General features: G+C 37.8%; 2 protein-coding genes across 3 annotated transcripts in view; one reads left to right on the top strand and one right to left on the bottom strand.

The window, feature by feature from the left end:
- zbtb26 (zinc finger and BTB domain containing 26) overlaps positions 1-20479 on the top strand; it is a 1115122-nt gene that overhangs the window by 939558 nt on the left and 155085 nt on the right. The window lies entirely within an intron of this gene.
- Positions 1-20479, bottom strand: part of LOC103469622 (whirlin-like) — a 64517-nt gene that overhangs the window by 14933 nt on the left and 29105 nt on the right. For both annotated transcript variants that reach the window (XM_008417413.2, XM_008417414.2), the window contains exons 4-9: positions 11029-11303; positions 9215-9251; positions 7440-7625; positions 7142-7333; positions 4235-4309; positions 567-1263 (exon numbers count right to left, since the gene is read on the bottom strand). In XM_008417413.2, the coding sequence (XP_008415635.1) occupies positions 567-1263; positions 4235-4309; positions 7142-7333; positions 7440-7625; positions 9215-9251; positions 11029-11303 (1462 nt within the window). The remainder of the gene's footprint in view (positions 1-566; positions 1264-4234; positions 4310-7141; positions 7334-7439; positions 7626-9214; positions 9252-11028; positions 11304-20479) is intronic.

Here is a 20479-nt window from a genome sequence, read left to right as displayed (position 1 = left end):
AAGCTCCCAGGCCTCTGGTAGAGGACCCGAGCTCAGAGGATGAAACAGACCACCCGCGGAGGGTGAGAAGGGAATTTTATATATATATATAATTATTATTATTATTTTTTTCATTCCAAAATTACAGCAGTTGCAGGTCCTTCCAAGACATCACAGAGTTTCCTTCCTAAAACTCCTCCTGCTGCTGGGTCTAGAGTTAATGCAACATTGTCAAATCCGTTTATCATACCAGCTAGTATTTAGTCCATCAGTCCTTCATTGCTGGAAGCACAACATCCGTACTCTGTATGAGGGACTGCTGCAAAATTAACCACTTAATACAATTAGCTAAGATTCGCTAGATAGAAGACTATTTACCATTAAAGACTGGCTGCTAAATAATTTGACAGCATTATGTTATAACTATGATAGAACTAGGATGTTTTTGATCAAATTTAAATCTATCTTTATGCATTGCTTGATTTGGTTATTTACTTGTTTAAAACAACATTTTTTGGTACTTGTTATTATATAAATAGACTGAATTGAGTTGAGCAAATGCACTCACTCTAACACTGGTGACATACCTCTTTGCTGTTGTCTGGAGTCTGCAGACAGCCGGTTCATGTCTGGAACGATGATTTTGTGGGTAAGGGCAGGTGAGCATGGCCGGTCTGGACTACATGATAGAGAGGCAGGTATCATGTGAGAGAGGCATGGGGAAGGACACGGCGAAGGACGCGGTGATGGATGAGGTGATGGCATTGGAGATGCTTCTTTAGAGGAGGAGGCAGACTTTGAAAAAACAGATGACTTTTCATATGAACTTGACCGAGAAGAAAGTTTGACTGCTGCCTCCGGTTGAACAAATATGGAGGAGTCCCGATGGTGCAGGAAGCCCGGACATGTTTGGTGTCCTGAAGTGAGCCGGTTGAAGTGGCCAGCATGCTGAGTGAAGTGTGAATGGGTGTATTGCTCTGAGCCAGAGAGGTGAGGGGTGCTCTGGAAGGTATGTTGGAGTGTATTGAGAGATGTATGATATTTTGTAGCAGCACAGGTATGCTGGGCAGATGTTGAGAAGGGCTGCGGGGAGGTAGGCAAGGATTTTAGTGACTTGTGGAAGCATTCTTGAAGCAGCCGAGTKGGACCAGGAAGGGGTACACTGGAACTGGGCTGGAGCAGCCGGGCTGAGGGCTGCTGACTGAGCTCTTTGTCTCTGGTTTGAATATTCTGGGCCTTGCCAGGTGCAGCCCTGAAAGGTGGAGGAGAAGACCTCGCTTCATCCTGTCAGTGAAAATGAAGAGTGACATGAAGAGGGAAATTTGAAAATCCCCTTTCTGTGCTGTAATGATAGAAGTGCTTGTAATTCCACAGGGAAGGCTCTCAGATGTTTCGGTTAAAATGACAAAATTAATGAAATCACTAAATACGTATATCAGGGGAGCTCAAACTTTTTGAGACCAAGATCTACTTTTTCTCTCACCAGCCGCCTGAGATCTACCTCATGACACAAAGACATAAAAATTTCAAATTAAACTCTATTGACTTATTTTATATGCAAATATGCATCAGTTATAGCAGAAATAATAAAGTGACAGAAAACCTAATCCAGTTTCTTCCTCRGTGAGATTCTGACACTGGGAGCAGGTTACTGGTTTCTCAGTCAGAAGCTGGTTGTAAACCTGATGCCAGCAGGTGTCAGTCAGTCATGGTAGATCTGAAATTTGGTTTGATGACTGAAATATGAGAAACTACAGACTGATAGGAGGAACCAAAGAGCCCAGTAAAGGTAAAGACAAATCTTCTGAAGTCGGAATATAATTAATTTAATTTCACATAATTATCGCGGTAGAATTKGTTAAAACTTAATGAAATATATTTGTCCTATTTGATGTTGAGACGTATGCTCACAAACGAACGAGGTAATTAGTCCAAGTTTGTCGTTTATTGAACGTTTAGAAACTACAGCAGGTGTAATGAGCCACAGCAAAGGTACATAAAGGTAAAACAATCCGAAAAGACGATCAACTCAAAACCTCTCCTACCTTTTTACTCTCTCTCTTTCTCTCTCTCTCTCTTTGTCGTTTAAGCACACCCGTTGCCGTGGCAACCGCCTGCGCCCCGCAAGCCAAGCAAAGATTACACTACTTACACACATCATTCAGTCAGTTACATATCAGGTTTCCAGGCTTGATATTTATTTCTCGATTATTAATAAGCCTCTCATGAACACAGCGGTGGTTGAGTAGCTAATTTAAACTCCTGCTCTGCTCTCAGTCGGTCTTTGAGTCGCCTTTTTTCCTTTTTTCTTTATTAATGGAGCCGAAACGCACTGAATTGCGCAACACCTTGTTGAACAATAATTACTGAGATCATTAATTTTAACGTTTCATTGACTTTTTATAATTATTCTTTTTTAATGAAGCTACAAACATTTAGGATCTTAGTGAATATTTTTGATAAGCCTATCAGAAGAGGAAGTGCTGGCCTCAGCGTCCTAGTGGCGTTCAGTTTGTCACCTGCCGAGATCGACTCAAAAACCTTCGCGATCGACGTATTAAAGTGGATGAGAAACTAAGAATTGAATTGGTCAGAGTGTCCACAAGCTCTAGCTTAACCAAATGGTGCACAAGGACATTAAGAGGAACTGAAGCTGAAGACATGAGAGAACAGGAAGGTGTGTTTCTGTGCAAATTAAAAGTACACCTGAGAATAGGTGTGAAAAGCAAAACTTTGTAATCAATATGAAATTCAATCACTAGCCTAGAGGTTGATGAAGAACATGACCAGGTGGACATGCCAATTGCTGCTGCTGCTAGTCTGAAGGAACTGAAAGGGAAAGGAGTTTGGCTGAAGATTCCAGCTCCATAGAGAGACTTTGGGTAAATAAGCAGCACATTGTGAGAGTAGTTTAGTTTAGGCAAGCCGAATGGGAGATTCAAGGACTTCTCAAACATGCATGCATGAGTCAAAGCAGCACTTCGGGTGTGTTTTATTTCTTGAGATAATGACGTAAAAAAGGATTATACATGTAGTCAAGAAAATTATAGACAACCCCGAGAACTAGACTCTCCAAGGAAAACAGAGTGTCTTCAGTCGGAGGTTTCTTCAGATTTGCTACAATATAGACTGCTACAGGAGCTCCTTCCTGCCCAGTCATCACTTTCTACAATAACTCTTTGAAGAATCTTGAATTAATTTGAGTTACAGCAACATTTCATTTTTGTTTTGGATCAATAAAGTATTTTGGAATTCAACTGAATTGAATTTTGATGAGGGAATGACATTATAACATAATAACATGATATAAAACAAAAACAAAAAAAATTGAATAACAGCCTCTCTTTAAGAGTATTGTTTTAATAATTTGTTCTTGAAACAGTAGAAGGTTGCTAAGGGGAGCACCCATACTCTTAAACCTTAGGAGTGTAAAGAATCATTTAGGAAAGAATTTGGTTCACATGTCCTCTTCATTACCTACACAAATCAACATTTTTAATTTTCTAGAAGTATTATTCTCATATTGCTGTATGAAAACACAAACCCCTCGTCGTATTTTATGAAGTTCAGTTTTCTGTTCAGTGGTGAGATGACCACCAACTCATTAATTCTAGGAAAATTGAAGAGATGTAGATTGACCCTCAAGTCAAGCGGTGACCCACTTTTAATTCATGAAGAGAAAATCAGTCAGGTCAGTTCTAATAGATATCTGGGTGTTCACTGAGATGATCTGTTCAGATGCGAAATTTCCTATGTTGTGCTCCCACCTACAGCATAAACTGTATTTTTAACCTATACTGAGGATTCAAAATTAATTTCAAATTCAAAAATACTTTATAGATCACAAAAGGAAGTTAGAACTCTGGGGTTGACCAGAAATGTATGTTTTTATTCTATCAGGCCATATTGGAAGAGAACAATCAGGTTTGGCATGTCAGTGTATGTGGTAGGTAATCTCTCTGTTGAACTGGAATATAAACTTAATCATCTGGTACAAATGCCAATGAAGGTACCGTTTGATCTCACTTACATCCTCAACTTGCTCTATGAACTTACTGTCTGGCAGACTGCACAGAGCCCCCACCTGAGGACTTAATAGATTTAAATTAATCAGAATAATAAATATGTAAGGTAGTTTACTATTATGTTGATGCTCTAGTCTGATGGTGTGTTTGGAATATGTTGGAAGGTGCTACATATGTTCACAATCAAAATTAGACTTGGCATTATGTAAGTAAAGAAAAGAGTCCCATACCAGTGAAATGTTTCGGAAGGCATTCCTGTTCTTTTCTTGTTCTTTTTCTATCCAGTTGCCAGTGGAAGCTTCAGCCTGAAAGAAAAAAAATCACAGTTTTAATGCAAGTGTAAATGTGAAAGGCATATGGTCTAGTTTAGATTGCTGAAGCCAGATGGATGAGCCTTGGACAACAGGAYGACAGAATGAGTCCTTGAACAAACCGTTGAATAATTTAAAGCTTTATGTCTTAATGATTCATTGCAGTTTTCAAAATGGACCTCAGGCGCTGATCTTTTTTTCAAATGTGTTATATGGTGTTTTAGTAATATAAGAATACACTCATTTTCTTCAGTGAATAAACAAAACAAACAAATCTGCTCACTCTACCTATCTGGCACACTGCATAGAGCCTCCACCTGTAGACTTAATATATTTAAACTTTAATGTGTACCTTATGGTGTTATTTTCTGTTAATCAAGCTACAAATCTGAAATCCTCCAAAGGGTTAATGTGAGAGAGTTCAACAGTCTGGTGCTAAAGGAAGTCCATCATAACTTTAATGTGACCAAGCAGAATGAGGTCTCTGTGGATTGATGTGGACTAAAAGTGATCATCAATACAATGTACTGTAGTCTCTGCTGTGACCCAGAAAGCTGCACTTTGTTGAAGGTAACTGAGGGAACAGCAGAAAGATTTGAAACATTTCAATGTCACTTGTAGCTAAGTTGTTTACCTGTTAAAGTTGACAATCATATAATCATATAATTTCCTTTTAATAACATTACAATGGTAATTTACTCTTATAATCCTGTGATGTAACATTACTTGAAAAGTTGAACTTGCTATATTTTTAACTGAGGTCAATTCAGCTCAGATCAACAAGTTACATCACAAAATCTTTTTAGTTATTCAACAAAAACTAAATCCCAGTGCTGTGGGAATGTGTCAAAAACTGTTTCAACTAAACAGATTAGCAACATTAAGTCTCAGTGTCCTCTGTGTGACTTTATCAGATTGTCATTAATGTAGTGTTAGGGAGGAATAAAGGTCCTTCAAAAATGAAGTTCTGGATACCTTTGGTGAGATGTAAAATATGTATAAGAGGTCAGAGTAACACACAGACAGTGTGTATGTGACAGCATTTCTGACACTCAAGGTTATTTGCCTCAGCCCCAGTTTGGTGAGGAACAACTTATGAGACACACACTTGGGCACACACGCACACGCACACATACACACCTAGGTGTGTGTAGGTGTGTGTACACACACCTTATACTCTCCTTATACACAGAGAGTATAAGGATTTTTTTTTCTCAGTGCATGTTTCAGAAAAGTGGACAAATTATCTTAAATGATAATACAAAGGCATCAATAATTGGACATGAGGGGACAGCGACAATTGTTTTCACTCCATTGTATGAAATAAAAGTTATTTTATTTCATCACTCTTCTCTGACTGGGATCTGTGTGTGAGGGATGTTGTGTAAACAAAAAACCTCATAAATAGATAAAGAGGAATAGTTTGGTGACCTGACGTTTTCTGAAAATTTAACAAGACTGACCTAAACCAGTACTTTTAGAAAAGTTTCTCAGATTGTTGAGGTTTACAGACATTTTTTTCTGCTCTTCTATTTTCAGGTTATACTACTGGATTTTAGTTAGGATGTGGTCTAGACTTTAAATAGGCAATTACAAAGCATTTATTCTTATTTGAGTCATTTTATTGTACATTTGATGCTGCATTTAATATAATCTTGTTGTATGACAGTAACTAATTGTCTCATGAGATTAAAACGAAAATGAGAGACTAATCCAAAGTGGGAGACAATCAAAAGGGAAAATAAGGCATAAAAATTGCAATTGGGATTTACTACAATGCAGACAAGATACAAAGCATTTTGGGAGATGGTCCTTTGGACAGTTGCGACACAACTGAAGCTTTTTGACAAGGCACATCAGCTCTATGTTCACAGATGCAAAAATGCAGCATGCAAGAAAAGAACACTGTCCCCACTGCAAAGCATGGAGGAGGTTCAGTTATGGTGTGGGAGGCTTTACTACATCAGGCACAGGGTGCCTTGAATGTGTGCAGCAGGAGATGAAATCTCAAGACTATCAAGGCATTGTGCAGAAAAATGTGCTGCCTAGAATCAGAAAGCTTGGTATCACTTGGGTCTCGACCCAGAACACAACTAAAAAACCTAAGAATGGCTCTACGAGAAAAACATTGGACTATTCTGAACAGGCCTGCCATCAGTCCTGATCTAAATCCTGTTGAACATCTGTGGAAGGAGCTGAAACATCTGGAGAAGGCACCCTTCAACTGGAGACACCTGGAGCAGCTTGACCACGAGGAGTGGACCAGAACACCTGTGGACAGGTGAAGAAATCTCTCTGACAGAATTTGTTTGACTGCCTCATAAGGTTGAGCAACAAAATATTAAATTATAGGTTGAATCACATTTTAAAATCAATGTCTAATTTTCATTGTTTGATTTTCAGTTTTTTTATTATTATTTAGTAGTCTTGTTGGGTTAAAGTTATTTTAGTGACCATTGTGGACTTTTTGGTTAATAAAGGACAACAATGTTGTCAATGGGTGTATATCATATTTGTTGTCAAAAATTGTTCTATGAATCAACTGAAGTGATTCGAATGGTTTCTGATCAGGTTACATCATTTTCATTTCATTTTAAGACCTGAAATGGATCATTTATTTAACATATTTAACAAAGCAATAAGCAAAAATTCAGCAAAAATTCTGAAAAATCTTGCTTTTAACTTCTATTTCAGAAACTTTTTTGCATCATCAACTAACAGACTTCATTCTGACTACTGAGGTGAATGCAGTCAAAAACACAAGAATGGCATCAAAACACTACAGGTGAATTTCACATCATCAGGTATTATAGAGAGGGAGGTTACCACTGGACGGCTGATCTGTCCTGCATCATGTATCACAAGAGCTGCATGGCTGCAATGGCCTGATGGATGTAGCACTCTGAGACCTCCTTGCCAGGCCTGATGAGCCTCCCTTTGATGGTGCAACACCAGCCTGTCATACACCTCCAGATCCTGAGGAGCCACTAGACTCCTGACCTCAGACAACAAGGACAACTGTGGGTTGGATAAGAAATTAAAGCAGAAAATAAAATAAGAGCATATTGAAAGAGAGTGCGGCTTGAGATTTCGATCAGGTCAGATCTTCCTCACAATCCTTTACCTTTGCATGGGTGTTGAAAAGCTCAGAAAGAGCCATGGTCAATGGCTCCACATTGATGTGTCCTTGCTGATACTCCTGCAGGTAGTAGGCCATGGTCTGCCTCTCCTGTTCTGTCAGCAGCATGTAGGCCTGTTGCTCCAGAGACACCTGAGCACCAGGTGGGCTAACCCCTCTGTACCCTGCCGACTGAGAGAAAAGATTTCTTTTCAGTAAGAAAAGTCCAAAGCACCAAAGGAGCGAAAGATGCATGGTTGCTTGACTGGTAAAAATGTACTACAGTAACACTGCCTTGGGATTATAAATCAGTTAGATAGATTAAATATAAATATAAAAATAATTCATATAAGTGCCAAAGATGTGTGAGAGTGGTGAAGTGAGAACCAATCATTGAAGAGACTCTGCTTTTAATGAAATCAGATTTCACAAAGCCAGAACTCATGTGTGATTGGTTAATTGAAGACCACGTTAGCTCACTGGATAATAAAAGTGAAACAACATTGGTCAAATGTCTGCTCTGAATTACTGTGGAAACAGAAGAGCTGTCGCTTTTATGGTTAAGAATCGACAGTGACTTCCGCGACACAGTACTGCAGCTGACAATCAGAATAATCCTTCTCTGTACCTACATGCAAAACTGGTGACAAGTCGCCTGAAACTGCTGGATACCAACTGGAAAACCCAAATCACACAGTTGTTAGCGGCAGGGAACTGTTAAATGCTAACAGTCTCACCTCCCTCTGTAGGCAAAAAGGCTACTGAAAGACAACTTAATGGCATTTAAAATAAGCTGTTACAGACCCGAAAACTCAGTTAGTGCTTTAAGAGGAGGCAAGAGTCTTGCTTGAGTGCAGTGGTGGATGTGGAAACTGTTACTAAAATTACAAAGGATAAAATTAACTGACGGTGAGGTAATTCTGGAAGAAATTGGCCGGTAAAGGCTATTTTACAACAAAGTGAGGGGGGGAGGGTGAGCCAAGATGGCGTCTTGGTAAGACTCCTATTCTCAAGCTCTGCTAAAAACTATACTTAAAGCCACAACTTAAACATCCCTGTTTAGTTTGGCATCTTGGTCTTTAATACAATCATGCACAGATTGGAAAATAAGAGAAAAGATTGTAAGTCATCCAACATAAACAGTGTAAATCTTGATTTGCATAACTACTCCAACATCTCTGCTACTGTCAGTGCTACTGCTGAAGCCTCAATGGATATCGGGACTCTACACTCTGGCTGGGTGGCTTTATACAAAGGCTTTGTATAAAGCCTTTCTTTACACAAAGAAAGGCTTTATACAAAGCCTTGTGGATCCAGAGTAAGATTGCTGTAAGACTCTCTACCATTATCAATTATAAATTATAAAATATAATTTTATAAGATACAAAATTATATTTGTATTTTAGTGCGCTGTACTGGTGCAGAGTTATCAAATCAATTTGCAATTCAGTCCATTTATGTCTGTGTTTAAAAAACAAATCAGAAAACAGAAAATGTTTTGAATCAATTCTGTAATGTTTTTCTGTATTGGATCAGTGTCGGTATTGGCCGACACAGATATCCGTTACCCTAACTCAAGCTATATGTTACAAGTGCATGAATCACTCTTTCAAAAAGCTGCCTTGATATAATTGGCTGTATTTTGGCAAACTGCCACTAATTAAAAAAGACACATTTTACAACGGCCCTAATCTGGCTTAACTTTAAAATCTGCATCCATCTTCAGTTAGTTTGAAATAAATTTGTAGCATGATGAATTAACAGCAATGTTGCTTTCTCACCTTTCCAAATACAGGGGTAGCTCTGGCAGATGACGGTCTGAAAGCGGGACAAAATATTAAATATTATACATGTAATGCATATAGAAAAACGGTGTCAACTTCACAGCATAAACGAGGAATTTAGTAGATGCCTCGACAGATTTCAACAGAGGATCAAAGAACAGCAATTCACTTAGTTCTTATTATTTCTTTATAGTCCACAGAAGAACTGCAAGGTCGTAATTTTGTAGTTGATTTTAACAGAATAAAATAATCCTTTATTTGTCCCTCAATTGGAAAATTAGTGTATCAGCAGCAAGGTAACAGACAAATGGAAAAGCATGCAGACGTACACCTGAAACGACAAGGCAAATGTTGTACACAAAATACAAACAACTATACAGTTATGAAGAGTACCAGATGTAAAAGGTATACAAAGTGTGCTTTGTATATTTAAGTAAAAATAAACAGCGCTGCAGAGAAAGAAATTGTTCTTCTTTGTACATTGTAACTACTAAATGTAACTACTAAATGCATTGTAACTACTAAAGCTCCCAGTCTCCTCTGCAGGTAGAGTCTTCTTTTACTCTTTCTCTAAAATGCAAAGCTGTCCAGTCCAGTTTATTGTTAAGGTAGAGACGCAGGTAATCAGAAGAGTCCTCAATAATATTGTCTGTACCCTGGATGCTGCCGTCAGTGAGAACAGTATGTGTGAAAGTCTACATGTGCTTTAGTTTTTCTCGCTTAATTTAATCAACAAGTTGTTATGATTTGTGAAGTGTGATCCCAAATCCAGCAGCTAGGAGAAATAGGTAAGGTTAGAAATTTGATGGAAAATTAAGAATCCAAATTTACAAAACACAAAGTCCAAGAAACATGCAGAGAACATGAGGGGACCAGGGAGAAGGAACAAGGAGAGGAGTAACAAGACGAACCGGCAAGTAGTGACTATGAGGATCTTAAATACGGGGAAGCTTGTCAGCTTGACAAGAGACCTGGGTTGATGTGCTAAGCCAGGCTGAGGATGGGGAAAATGAAAGTGATACAGGAGAGCGAGGAAGAGACAGAAAATAATTCTAACACTAAAGAATAACTTGGACTAAAGAAACATGATAAACAAAAAATAACTAGAAACAAGAAACATAACAAGAATCACTACGGAAGAACAGGAGTGGAAAACAGGGCAAACTAAATAGAAAAACCTAAGGGACACTAAAAGTGACAAAAATCCAAAAGCAAACTCAAACCACCCTCCCAAAACAAATTCAGTAAAGAAATTGGTACTTGAGGTTTGTTGATATAACAACAGCCTTCAAAGGTCAATAAATGCAACAAAGGGCCAGAGCTGTTTTTAATCAACAGGGGCAAGGCCATAACTGGCAGGTGATGCTCTTATGGATGTTATGCTAAAATGGTAAATAACCTGTACTATCTAGCGTTTTATCAAATCCAGAGGACTCCAAAGCGCTTCATACTATATTCAGTCATTCATAGTCGTAGCTGCCCTGATGCAGCCTATCAGAGGCAAGGCTGTCCTGCATCAGCACTTCCTCCATCTGGCAAGGAGCTTCGAATTATATTTTAATAATTATAATTTAATAAAAGCAGAGAAATATTGATTCTCACCTTTTGAGTACTCTTTCACCAATTTTTGTCACAAATAAAAAACCCACTGTCCAGGTAATGTGGTTAAGGTCTTTAACAATATGTATAGTGAAAACAAAAACACATATTACTCTAAATAAATTCAGGTAGTAAATGGTTAAATGTCTTGATAGTCTAATTCCCCTTGTGGATCCAGTGTAAGATTCTTTAGCCTAGCTTAGTGTACTTACCTTGTATTGTTGCCACTGGCACTGATGCTTGGATGAACAAGAGCACCGTCACTAGGATGTGAGACAGAATTTAGGGCAGCTGTTGCATTGGTCTCAGCGATGACCTGACCACAGACCCATTTAGTCTCATCCACAATTGTACGTGCATGAGGCAGACGGCCCACATCCCTCAACCTCATCAGTAGGTGGTGCCCTGACTTGAGGATGTTAACTGCCTCATCATGGGAGATAGTGACAAAGCTCTGACCATTCACTTCCAGAATTTGGTCACCCACCTGTAACAGACACAGCACAACTTCTTATGTTAATTTTCATCATGGAATCACAAAACTTAGGATTACATACAGTCAAACATATCTTAAGTCAGTTCATTTGTTCAATTCATTAGACGTGTGGTGCTGTGGCCTGGGTTGGGTCTCGAGTTTGAAACTCAAACTTGAGTCAAACTTAAGTTGCATATAGAGTAACTTTGGGCTTGACTTAGATTTGGTTTCAAAAGACTTTAAGCTCAACTCGGACTCACAGTTTGAAACTTGTGAATATTCTTAATTTTTAATATTTTATTGTGTTTTGTCTACAATATCTCTATTACATTGTTTGAAATGTATGTTATCCATTTCCATTTGTAGCACTGATGTAATGCTGCATGACACAAATGTGCGCATGTGGTGTGTGAACCATCACAATAAAAAACAAACGAGCAAACAAAAAAACAATGGTGGCAGCACCGATGGCCACACTGGTGCCACCAGCGTTCTCTGTCCCCAGGGGCTTACGGGGGAAAAGTGATGACAATTCTAGGGGCCCTGACCAACAGGGGGCCCTCCACAATTTAATTATTTATTTTTGTTCATAGAAATAAAAAAAAATAAAAAAATCGGGGCTTTGTCAATTACAAAATTAATCATATTGTATTTTCAAAGATTGTTTTTAGCAGTAAAAATTCAATGTTCCCACTCCCAGATCAACAAACACAAATCCATATTTGACCTGAACCCCCCCGTCTGCATGAAATGGTTTGTTCCTGCTTGGAGCCGCTTGAGAGTGACACTGTTCAGCAGCAGACAGTAGGAAGACACGAACGACTGTGGCTGTTACTATGCTGCTAAGAAAAGTTATAAAATCAGGTTTTCAAAAAAAGAGAGAGGGAGAGAGAATTTTTTCATCTGGAAGAAATTATTCCAATGAGTTCTTATTTGAGGAGAGATGCAGTTGGCTTTTTTTTTACATGTTTTATGGTATATGAAAAGACACGCAGCTTTTTATGTGGGCTTCATATTTCATAAATAACCAGTTTGTAATCAGTTCTGTGTCCATGGAAATTTTTAAGGATAGATTTGAATTTAAGAAGTTTTAGTGCATAGGACCTTCTATTTAAAAAAGCACATTTGCTGTTAAYGATGACTTTGAGTCTACTAGTTTCCCCTAATTACAATTCAGAAACCATAACAAAAATAAATAATAAAAAAAACAATGCAAAAACATCAGAGTATTTTCCCTGTTTCATGCTGCAGAAAACAAATGTGTGACTACCACAATGACCTTCAGTCAGTTTTACAATGAGCTTGGAATTTAAAGCTCTCTTAACTTTACAAATCCATTCCTTCCTTGTCTCTCTCTCCAAAAGACATAAACATAGAGGCCAATGCTGGACTAAAGCTAATTATCATGCTGCAGAAGCTAGACAATCAGCAGAGAGTGTGACAAAGGACTACATCACAGACACCAGGCAATGTGTTTAGCATTCCTCATCATTCCTATCTGCAATCACTGAACACACTGAACAGTGACAGAAGCACTATTATATACTGACAATTTATTACACTGACACAGGTGTGCATCAGTGATGAAATTGTGTCACAACTCCACTACCACTGCAACAGCACATTAAGTTCAAATATTATTGCTGGATTTGTTGTGGCTCTTTACAATCATTCTAACTGTAATGTTACACAATACATCATTTTAGTATTTCAACAGTGCCAAATACTGTACCAAAGGCACAAGTAAATCTTTAAATAACAAATGCTACAGATTTTGTTTAGGGAGGAGTTCGGGGGGAGCATTCTGTGTATTATTACAATATCTAAAGTACAATAAAGTACAGTAAAGTTCCAAGGGTTTTGCAAGAGTAGGATTTAAAAAGTCACACTGACTCATAATGGTCATAAAACTATTGAAATATTATTTAAAAAGACCACAAATTCAATCTAGACCAGAAGTCCCCAACCTTGGTCCTCAAGTATTTCGACCCTGCATGTTTTAGATGTGCCTCTGTTTCAGCACATCTTATTGAAATGATTGCATGACAGCTATGGGGTGTTGCTGAAAGCATGTTAATCACATAAACAGGTGTGTGATTAACATATTGAATATGTGTTAATTACTGCCCTGCTAAAACATACAGGACAGTGGTACTTCAACAGCGGGGATGGAAACCACTCATCTAGAGCAAATGGTTTCATACACCTAAAGTCAACATAAATAAAATTGTCACAGATATTCTTACTGTGACAAAATCTGTTCAAAATAATGTTTATAGTTAAACTATTAAAATGAACTTCAAGTGTGTAGGATTTATTGTGCTTTGATGATAATCAGTAAAAGAAAACTAAAAGACATTGAATGAAAAACATTATGTTTACTGCACAAAAAACAGGCTGCAGGATTAAGCAAGTCTCGCAGTCAGTCTGTGTAGCAAATCCCTGTGGTTAAGTCACTGCTACTGTGAAACAACATTAAGGTTAGGTTAGAGTATTGCACGGGAACCAGAAAATTGTTATCAAATGCTACATCAAAGGTTTGTGGAAAAGCTCCAAAATAAAACAGGAGAGGACAAAATGAGACCAACCAAGCAAAGACAGAAAAATAAACTACAGTGGGGAGGAGTGGATGCTCAAAAGAACRTAGCAGTGAGGGATACAAACCCAACACCCCARATCGGCTTGAGGTCACAATCAGACTTGGGTAGAGAAACCACAAACTGTACTCAAATAAGAATAAAATTACTTCAATGTATTTTTGCTCAACCAGAAATGATAAGTAGACATCCAAAAATTGTGCTAGTCATAGTAAAAAATGATTTGGTAAAAAAACTAGTTGATTACTGAGTTTGTTCATAGCATCTGCTTTAATTTGTAAAAATCATTTAATTAGATAGATAAAAAAAAAAGTTTTTTCGATTAATTCATGTCATAGAAAAACAACATAAAAAGTTAATAAAGACAATAACTATATAATAAAACATAAAATTGAGGCAGAAGAGACATTTACAATTATAAATAATTCAAAACATAAAACCTTTGGAACCAGTACTTACAACAGACAATGTTTATACAAAGCAATACTTACAGCAGGTAGTACATACAATGCCTGTCTGGTCAAAAGTAATCACAAAAAACAGGTCAGGCACTAATATTTCATTGGAAGCTTTTATTACAACATGCCTTTGTTGTGGCGTGGTTTCAATACTGTAATGTCAAAAGATTTCTGGCCATCCAGTACTGCATAAATTTCTCATTAAGGTCTTGTATTGATGTTGGGATAGTTTGACCACTTTACAAGCATATCCTACAGATTCCCAACAGTTAACATCCAGCCTCTGTGGTGGTCAGTCCATGTGGGAAAATGATGTCTCRTGCTTCATGAACCACTCTTTCACAATCTGAGTCTAATGAATTCTGGTATTGTCATCTTGGACTAAGTCCATTGATGAAATACCCTGGTAGCCAGCTAACCACATTGTTTGGATTCATGATGCTGCTGAACATCAACCTAACAAAATGCAGCAACCCCAGATCATAGCACTGCTGCCACAGGCTTGTATAGTAAATGGTAAATTGCTTGTATGGGTGTAGGACTTCGTCTAGTCCACAGAACCCAAATCTCTTTACACTACAGTCATTCACCCATTCACACCCTGGTGATAGTGAGCCACATTGGGGCAAACTGACAGAGAACACCAGGCCTTCTGACCACCAGTAGCAAGCAAGGTGGATGAACAGACACTACAAATGAGACATTTGAAGCCTGGGTTTGAAGCAGCAACCCACCAGTTACAGGACAAACTCCTACCACTGCGGTCACAGTCACCCCACATAATTTAAAGATAATACATTATTGGACCTAAATATTTTTCTGTGAGCAATTTGTTTGGTCAATGCTGGAGTTCACATCAGACAAAGAATAAAAAAGAGAAGAAACAGATGAGTTATTGATTTCTCTCCTCACCACTAACATGATTGTGTGAAATTGATACAATTTCAGAAGGGTTCAATATAGCAGAGCAGTTTAGAGGATATTAAAGGCAGGCTTTTACTCACATTTTCTGTCATACCTAATAAGGTTAATCTACTGATCCAACATTGTCCATCCAGCATGTCCTGGGTTTTCCTCTGGGTCTCCTCCTGGTGGGAAGTGCCTGGAACATCTCACCAGAGAGGCATCCAGGAGACATCCTAACATGATGCCAGAGCCACCTCAACTGACTCCTCTTGATGTGGAGAAGGCTCAACTCTAAGTGCCTCTCAGATGAACGACCTTGCACTAGAGCAGGGGTGCTCAAGTCCAGCCCTCAAGAGCTAAAATCCTGCAACTTTCAGATGCATCCCTGCTCCAACACACCTGAATCAAATGAATGGCCCATTACCAGGCCAGTTCAGAGTTGATCCCACTCTGTTGGAATAAGGATGCATCTAAAAGTTCCAGGACAGTAACTCTCCAAGACTGGACTTGAGCACTGCTGCCCTAGAGCTTCTCAAGCCCAGACCTCCTATGGAGAAAACTAATTTCAGCCACTTGTATCTGTGATCTCTTTCTTTTGGTCATGACCCAAAGCTTATGACCACAATTGAGGGTAGGAACGTAGATTGACCGGTAAATCAAGACCTTCGCCTTTAGTCTCAGCTCTCAGACTGGTACATAACCCACTGCACTGCAGATGCTACACCAATCTGCCTATCGATGTCACACTCCATTTTTTCCTCTTCTTGAAATACTTAAACTCCTCCACTTGGGGCAGAACGTTCTCCCCAACCCGAAGAAGGTACTCTACCCTTTTCCAGTTCAAGACCATGTCCTCAGATTTAAGAGTGTGACCCGTCTTTAGTTGGCTCACACCATAGACATCAATACGTAGACCCCTCATGGAGCGCTGAGTCGTACGTAAAAGCGTCTGGCAGCCGGGCGATCGGAGTTCCTTAAGTCCTGTGCTATGTGGACTTATTTCAACCGTTTTACGAAACAAACTGGATTCGTTAGGATTACCAAAGGATGAAAGATCAGAATTACTTGACTTTGCAGCCAGAAAAACAACTGGAAAATATTTCCTATGTAGCTAAATTGGCCCGAAATAGCCACTGATTGTTAGCGTAGCAGCTAACGTTTTCATACCGTTTTCTAATGAGAGAGAGCTGATGAGAAAAAGCTGTTAGAGGAGAAGTTAATTAAAAACCAGAGGATTTAGTGAGGAAAGATCAGTCAGGATCGGAGCTGGAGCTGCTGGTCTTCAGTCTGTTTCCCAGCTCAGCTTCACCATGTCGGTATTTAGCTATAAAGATGCTATGAGTCAGAGCCMAACATGCTGAAAATGTCTTTTTCTGAATGTGAAAGAAACATATATGAAACATATATCGTATGTATTTTCTATTACACTTTTGGATAATTTCTCTTTTATTCGTGGCTTTAGCCTGTGAACCAGGACGTCTCAGAAGTCATTGAGTTCTCCCAGTGTGACCAGCAGACTGAAGCCCTGCCTGTGACCAGTGTTCCCAGTATAATAAATAAATGTTTTATTCTTTCACTTTTTGTGTATTTTTAAATATCTCGATCTGAAGTATTAGTGTATTAATGTAGCTTATGTAATGAAATAAAAATAATTTACTCTGTTAGAATTATTTTCACTCTTTGCTGTCAATAGCAAAGTTGACATACTGTAATGAATATTTATTCCTTGGAAAAAAGTAAGAAAAATATGTATTTTAATGTTTGACAATGATTGATTTATAAATCAAAAGTCATTTCTCAATAACGTATAAAAAATAAATACAGGAAAATAATTGGTTTCTTGTCTTGAAATGTTAAATGTACATTAAATTATGGAATTATGCAAATATATTCCTTAATAAAACACTGTAAAAGTGTCTGTTCATCAATTTCAATATAAAAATTATCAGAATCATTTCTATCAAATAAAACATTGTGCTCTTTATTCAGAAATGCCCCAAAAAATTAAATAATCACATCAAAAGTTAGAAACGCTCTCTTTAGTAATTTCTTTGATTGCCAAACATATTAATGTGTGTGAGAAAATGTGTCAATGGCAGGTATTAACAAACTGCTTTGTAGAACGGCACTTTATAAAGTCCGATCCATTCACTTGTTTTAGCTTACTGGCACATATTCCACATTCAATATGGCGGATGCTGTTACGTATCGCAGCAACGGGCTGACCCGCCCCATGAGGCGTCTACGTATTAATGCCTATGGCTCACACTCTGCGGTCCCCCCTTTTCAAGGGGGGACAGGGGGGGAACCATCACCCTGCTCTACCAATCCAGGGAAACTACTCCCAAAGTCCATCATCCAACACAACCCTACAACATCCAGAGCCTTAAAGCTGTAGTATGTAACTTTTTTGAAGATATATTATTTTCATATTTGTTAAAAATCTCATTATATCGTGGACATAGAAAATGAGAGAAATTATCTGTGAAAAAAATTGAGTCTATCTGCCTTTTCCCATTTCTCCCATTTAGAAAAATATGCCGCTCCTGAACAAAACCAACCAGTCAGAGCTATGAGGAGTGTTTTTACTCTGTTGTTCATGACCGTGTACACAGCTCACTTTCATACAGCACACGCATGTGCACCTGTTGTGCTGTGTGCTGTGTTGTTGTTGAGCTAATGGCAGAGAAACAAACCAACATTACAGGGAAACTTCTAATTTCTTGAGTAGCATCTGGTCCAAAAACCAAGACAGGTAAATCAAAGAAGACCCACAATAAAAGGCAAACTAAAAAGACAGAATTAGACTGAGCCGGAAATAAAATGAAGGTAAAAACGAAGGCAGCACTTCATGGTGGAGGGAGATAACGATCTGAAAGGATTCAAAGTCGATCCAGTTAGCCACATCTCTGCTCGACAGAGATGTCCAAATAAAGTTTCTCGACTTGATTTGCTTTATTTTTAATTTAAAAAATAACAGTTAAGATACAGTTACAATATCACTGGTGATAGCACAAATATAATATAACGCACTGTAAGAAAGTTGTAGCCTCATGGTGATTCATTTTAACATTACCTGCTAACTCAACCTCAGTATGTTTCAGTACCTACATTTGTTTGTCCCAATGTATTTTTTGGATCAAAACTAAATACATTCAGATTTGGTGAAATTATTTTATTATGGACTATGACTGTCAAAAATAAATAATAAATAAAATATTACAAAAATGTTTTCATTTGCACCTGAGTCAGCTGTTTGTAATCCTGGGTAGATTTTGTGCTTCATATTATAAGCTACTCATTTTGTAACATATTGCTCCTATTTCATAACACCTGTGTGCTATATATTCTATTGTATATAGTTAATTGCAGATTAACTATATACAGTTAATCTGCAATTAACTATGAAAATGCAGTAGCAATCTGTAGCCTCAGCAGCTGTGGTGACTCAGGTAATGTGAAATAGTAAAATAATCTAGTGAAAATCATTATGGTTTTCTGGTACTGTGCTGGGCAGTGAATGCTTTTTCACATTCTATCCAAATGTTCAACAATGCATTGGACACGTATTACGACTATCAAATAATACATATGTCAACAGTGAAACGTTGTGGAAAATAAATGCATCCACTACAAAAAAAGGACATTTAAAATTTTTTAAAGTAAGTTCAAGCTGTTATGTTAATTTTCTAGTGTAGGACATGTTGATAGGTTTCTTCACCGTGTCATAATTAAGAATGAGTGGCCCTTGGATGCCTGTGAGCATGGTCCCTGGAAGGAGCACAGTGATGAGGGGGGGATGGAGAAGTTCCACTTGTTCCAGTTGTCCCAATTAGTTTGAATAATCCCAGACTCTAACTAGAAAGCTGTTTATTTCTTCTTTCGATGTAGGACACAGTGTGATATCATGATGAAAGAAATATTGTTTACAGGTAGGAAGGCTGGCTTCTGTTGTTCTTGCCTTAGGCAGGACAGAAAATAGCACAGAGTGAGAGTGGCCTGTTTTGTGAGGCAGAAGTTGACCTTAAAGCACACAGAAAATATCTTAGCCTGGGTTAGCAAGGCTGTCATGGCAGTGAAGTCATCAGCCTCACTTAGACTACAGCCCAGTCCCAAAGTCGCACTTCCACCCTTGCTTCACCCTTGTGTTCTTCAAATGCACGTTCATGTTGGAGGGTTTGAGTGTGTAGTGTGTCCCAATTCTCCACATCCGRCTTTAGCCCCATCCTTTTTGGGTTCCATTTTAGCACTTCTGCTAAGCCCGCATCCAGACAGAGTCAGCAAAATGTATTACCCACAATTCATACTGCATGTGACGTTTTGAGCTAAAAGGCAGAAATATGGCTTCTTTTTGTCTGTGGAGAAGAAAGTAGTATGATAAGGCTCAAATCAGTGACAAAAATGTTTGGTATGGTATTAAAAAGAATCAATAAAAAATAATGATTACACAAATTAACTGAGGAAAGTGAAGCAAAAAATGTCACAAATGCAAGAGGAATTTCAAGTCTTAAATTAAGCTATTAACATATTGTTTCAACATTTAAGCACTTCCTTAAATAAAATTATTTTACTTAAAAAATGTTTAAAAATGGAGGTTATTTTTAAAACCTCAATTTTTTGGAACAATTTTTTTGTGAATAAAAATTTAGCCAGAGGATCAAATCATTAATGTAATAATTTGACTTTTCATCTCCTGTTGGAAGATCAAATTTTATATAAAAACTTAAAAGTGGAATACATTTCTTGTACAAGAACCAGTTTTGAAAATCTTTCCAAAAACATTAAATTACAATTGAAAAAAAGTGTGTTGTCTCAAAATCTCATACAAGATGCACAGGAATTGATCATTATTATGAATTTCTTTTACATAAAATCATTCCAATGAAAACTATATTTAATTATGAAATTAATTTCATAATTTTTTTGAGGGAGTGGAAAAAGGTATTTAGTTCTTATTTTCTTTAGAGATATGATAATTTTTAAATAAATGTTTTCTTCTCAAGGTATAAGGGAATAAAATTAATGTTCCTTGTAAATGTATTATTACATTTATGTCTCGTAGCCATTCCTAATCAGAGATAGTTCTTCTTAAGTAACAGCTGGGTATGTAATGATACCTTTAATTAGCTGAATCAAAGTAGGAGGAATTACCTTTAAAACTGTTAAATTGAATGTTAGTACTTTTAGTGTGTATCATCATGATAGAAGTTGCCATTGGAAATATGGC

This window comes from Poecilia reticulata, linkage group LG9 (genome assembly GCF_000633615.1).
Source record: "Poecilia reticulata strain Guanapo linkage group LG9, Guppy_female_1.0+MT, whole genome shotgun sequence".
NCBI lineage: Eukaryota > Metazoa > Chordata > Actinopteri > Cyprinodontiformes > Poeciliidae > Poecilia > Poecilia reticulata.
The sequence above is the reverse complement of the archived record's forward strand: the minus strand, read 5'-3'. Positions and strand labels throughout refer to the sequence as shown.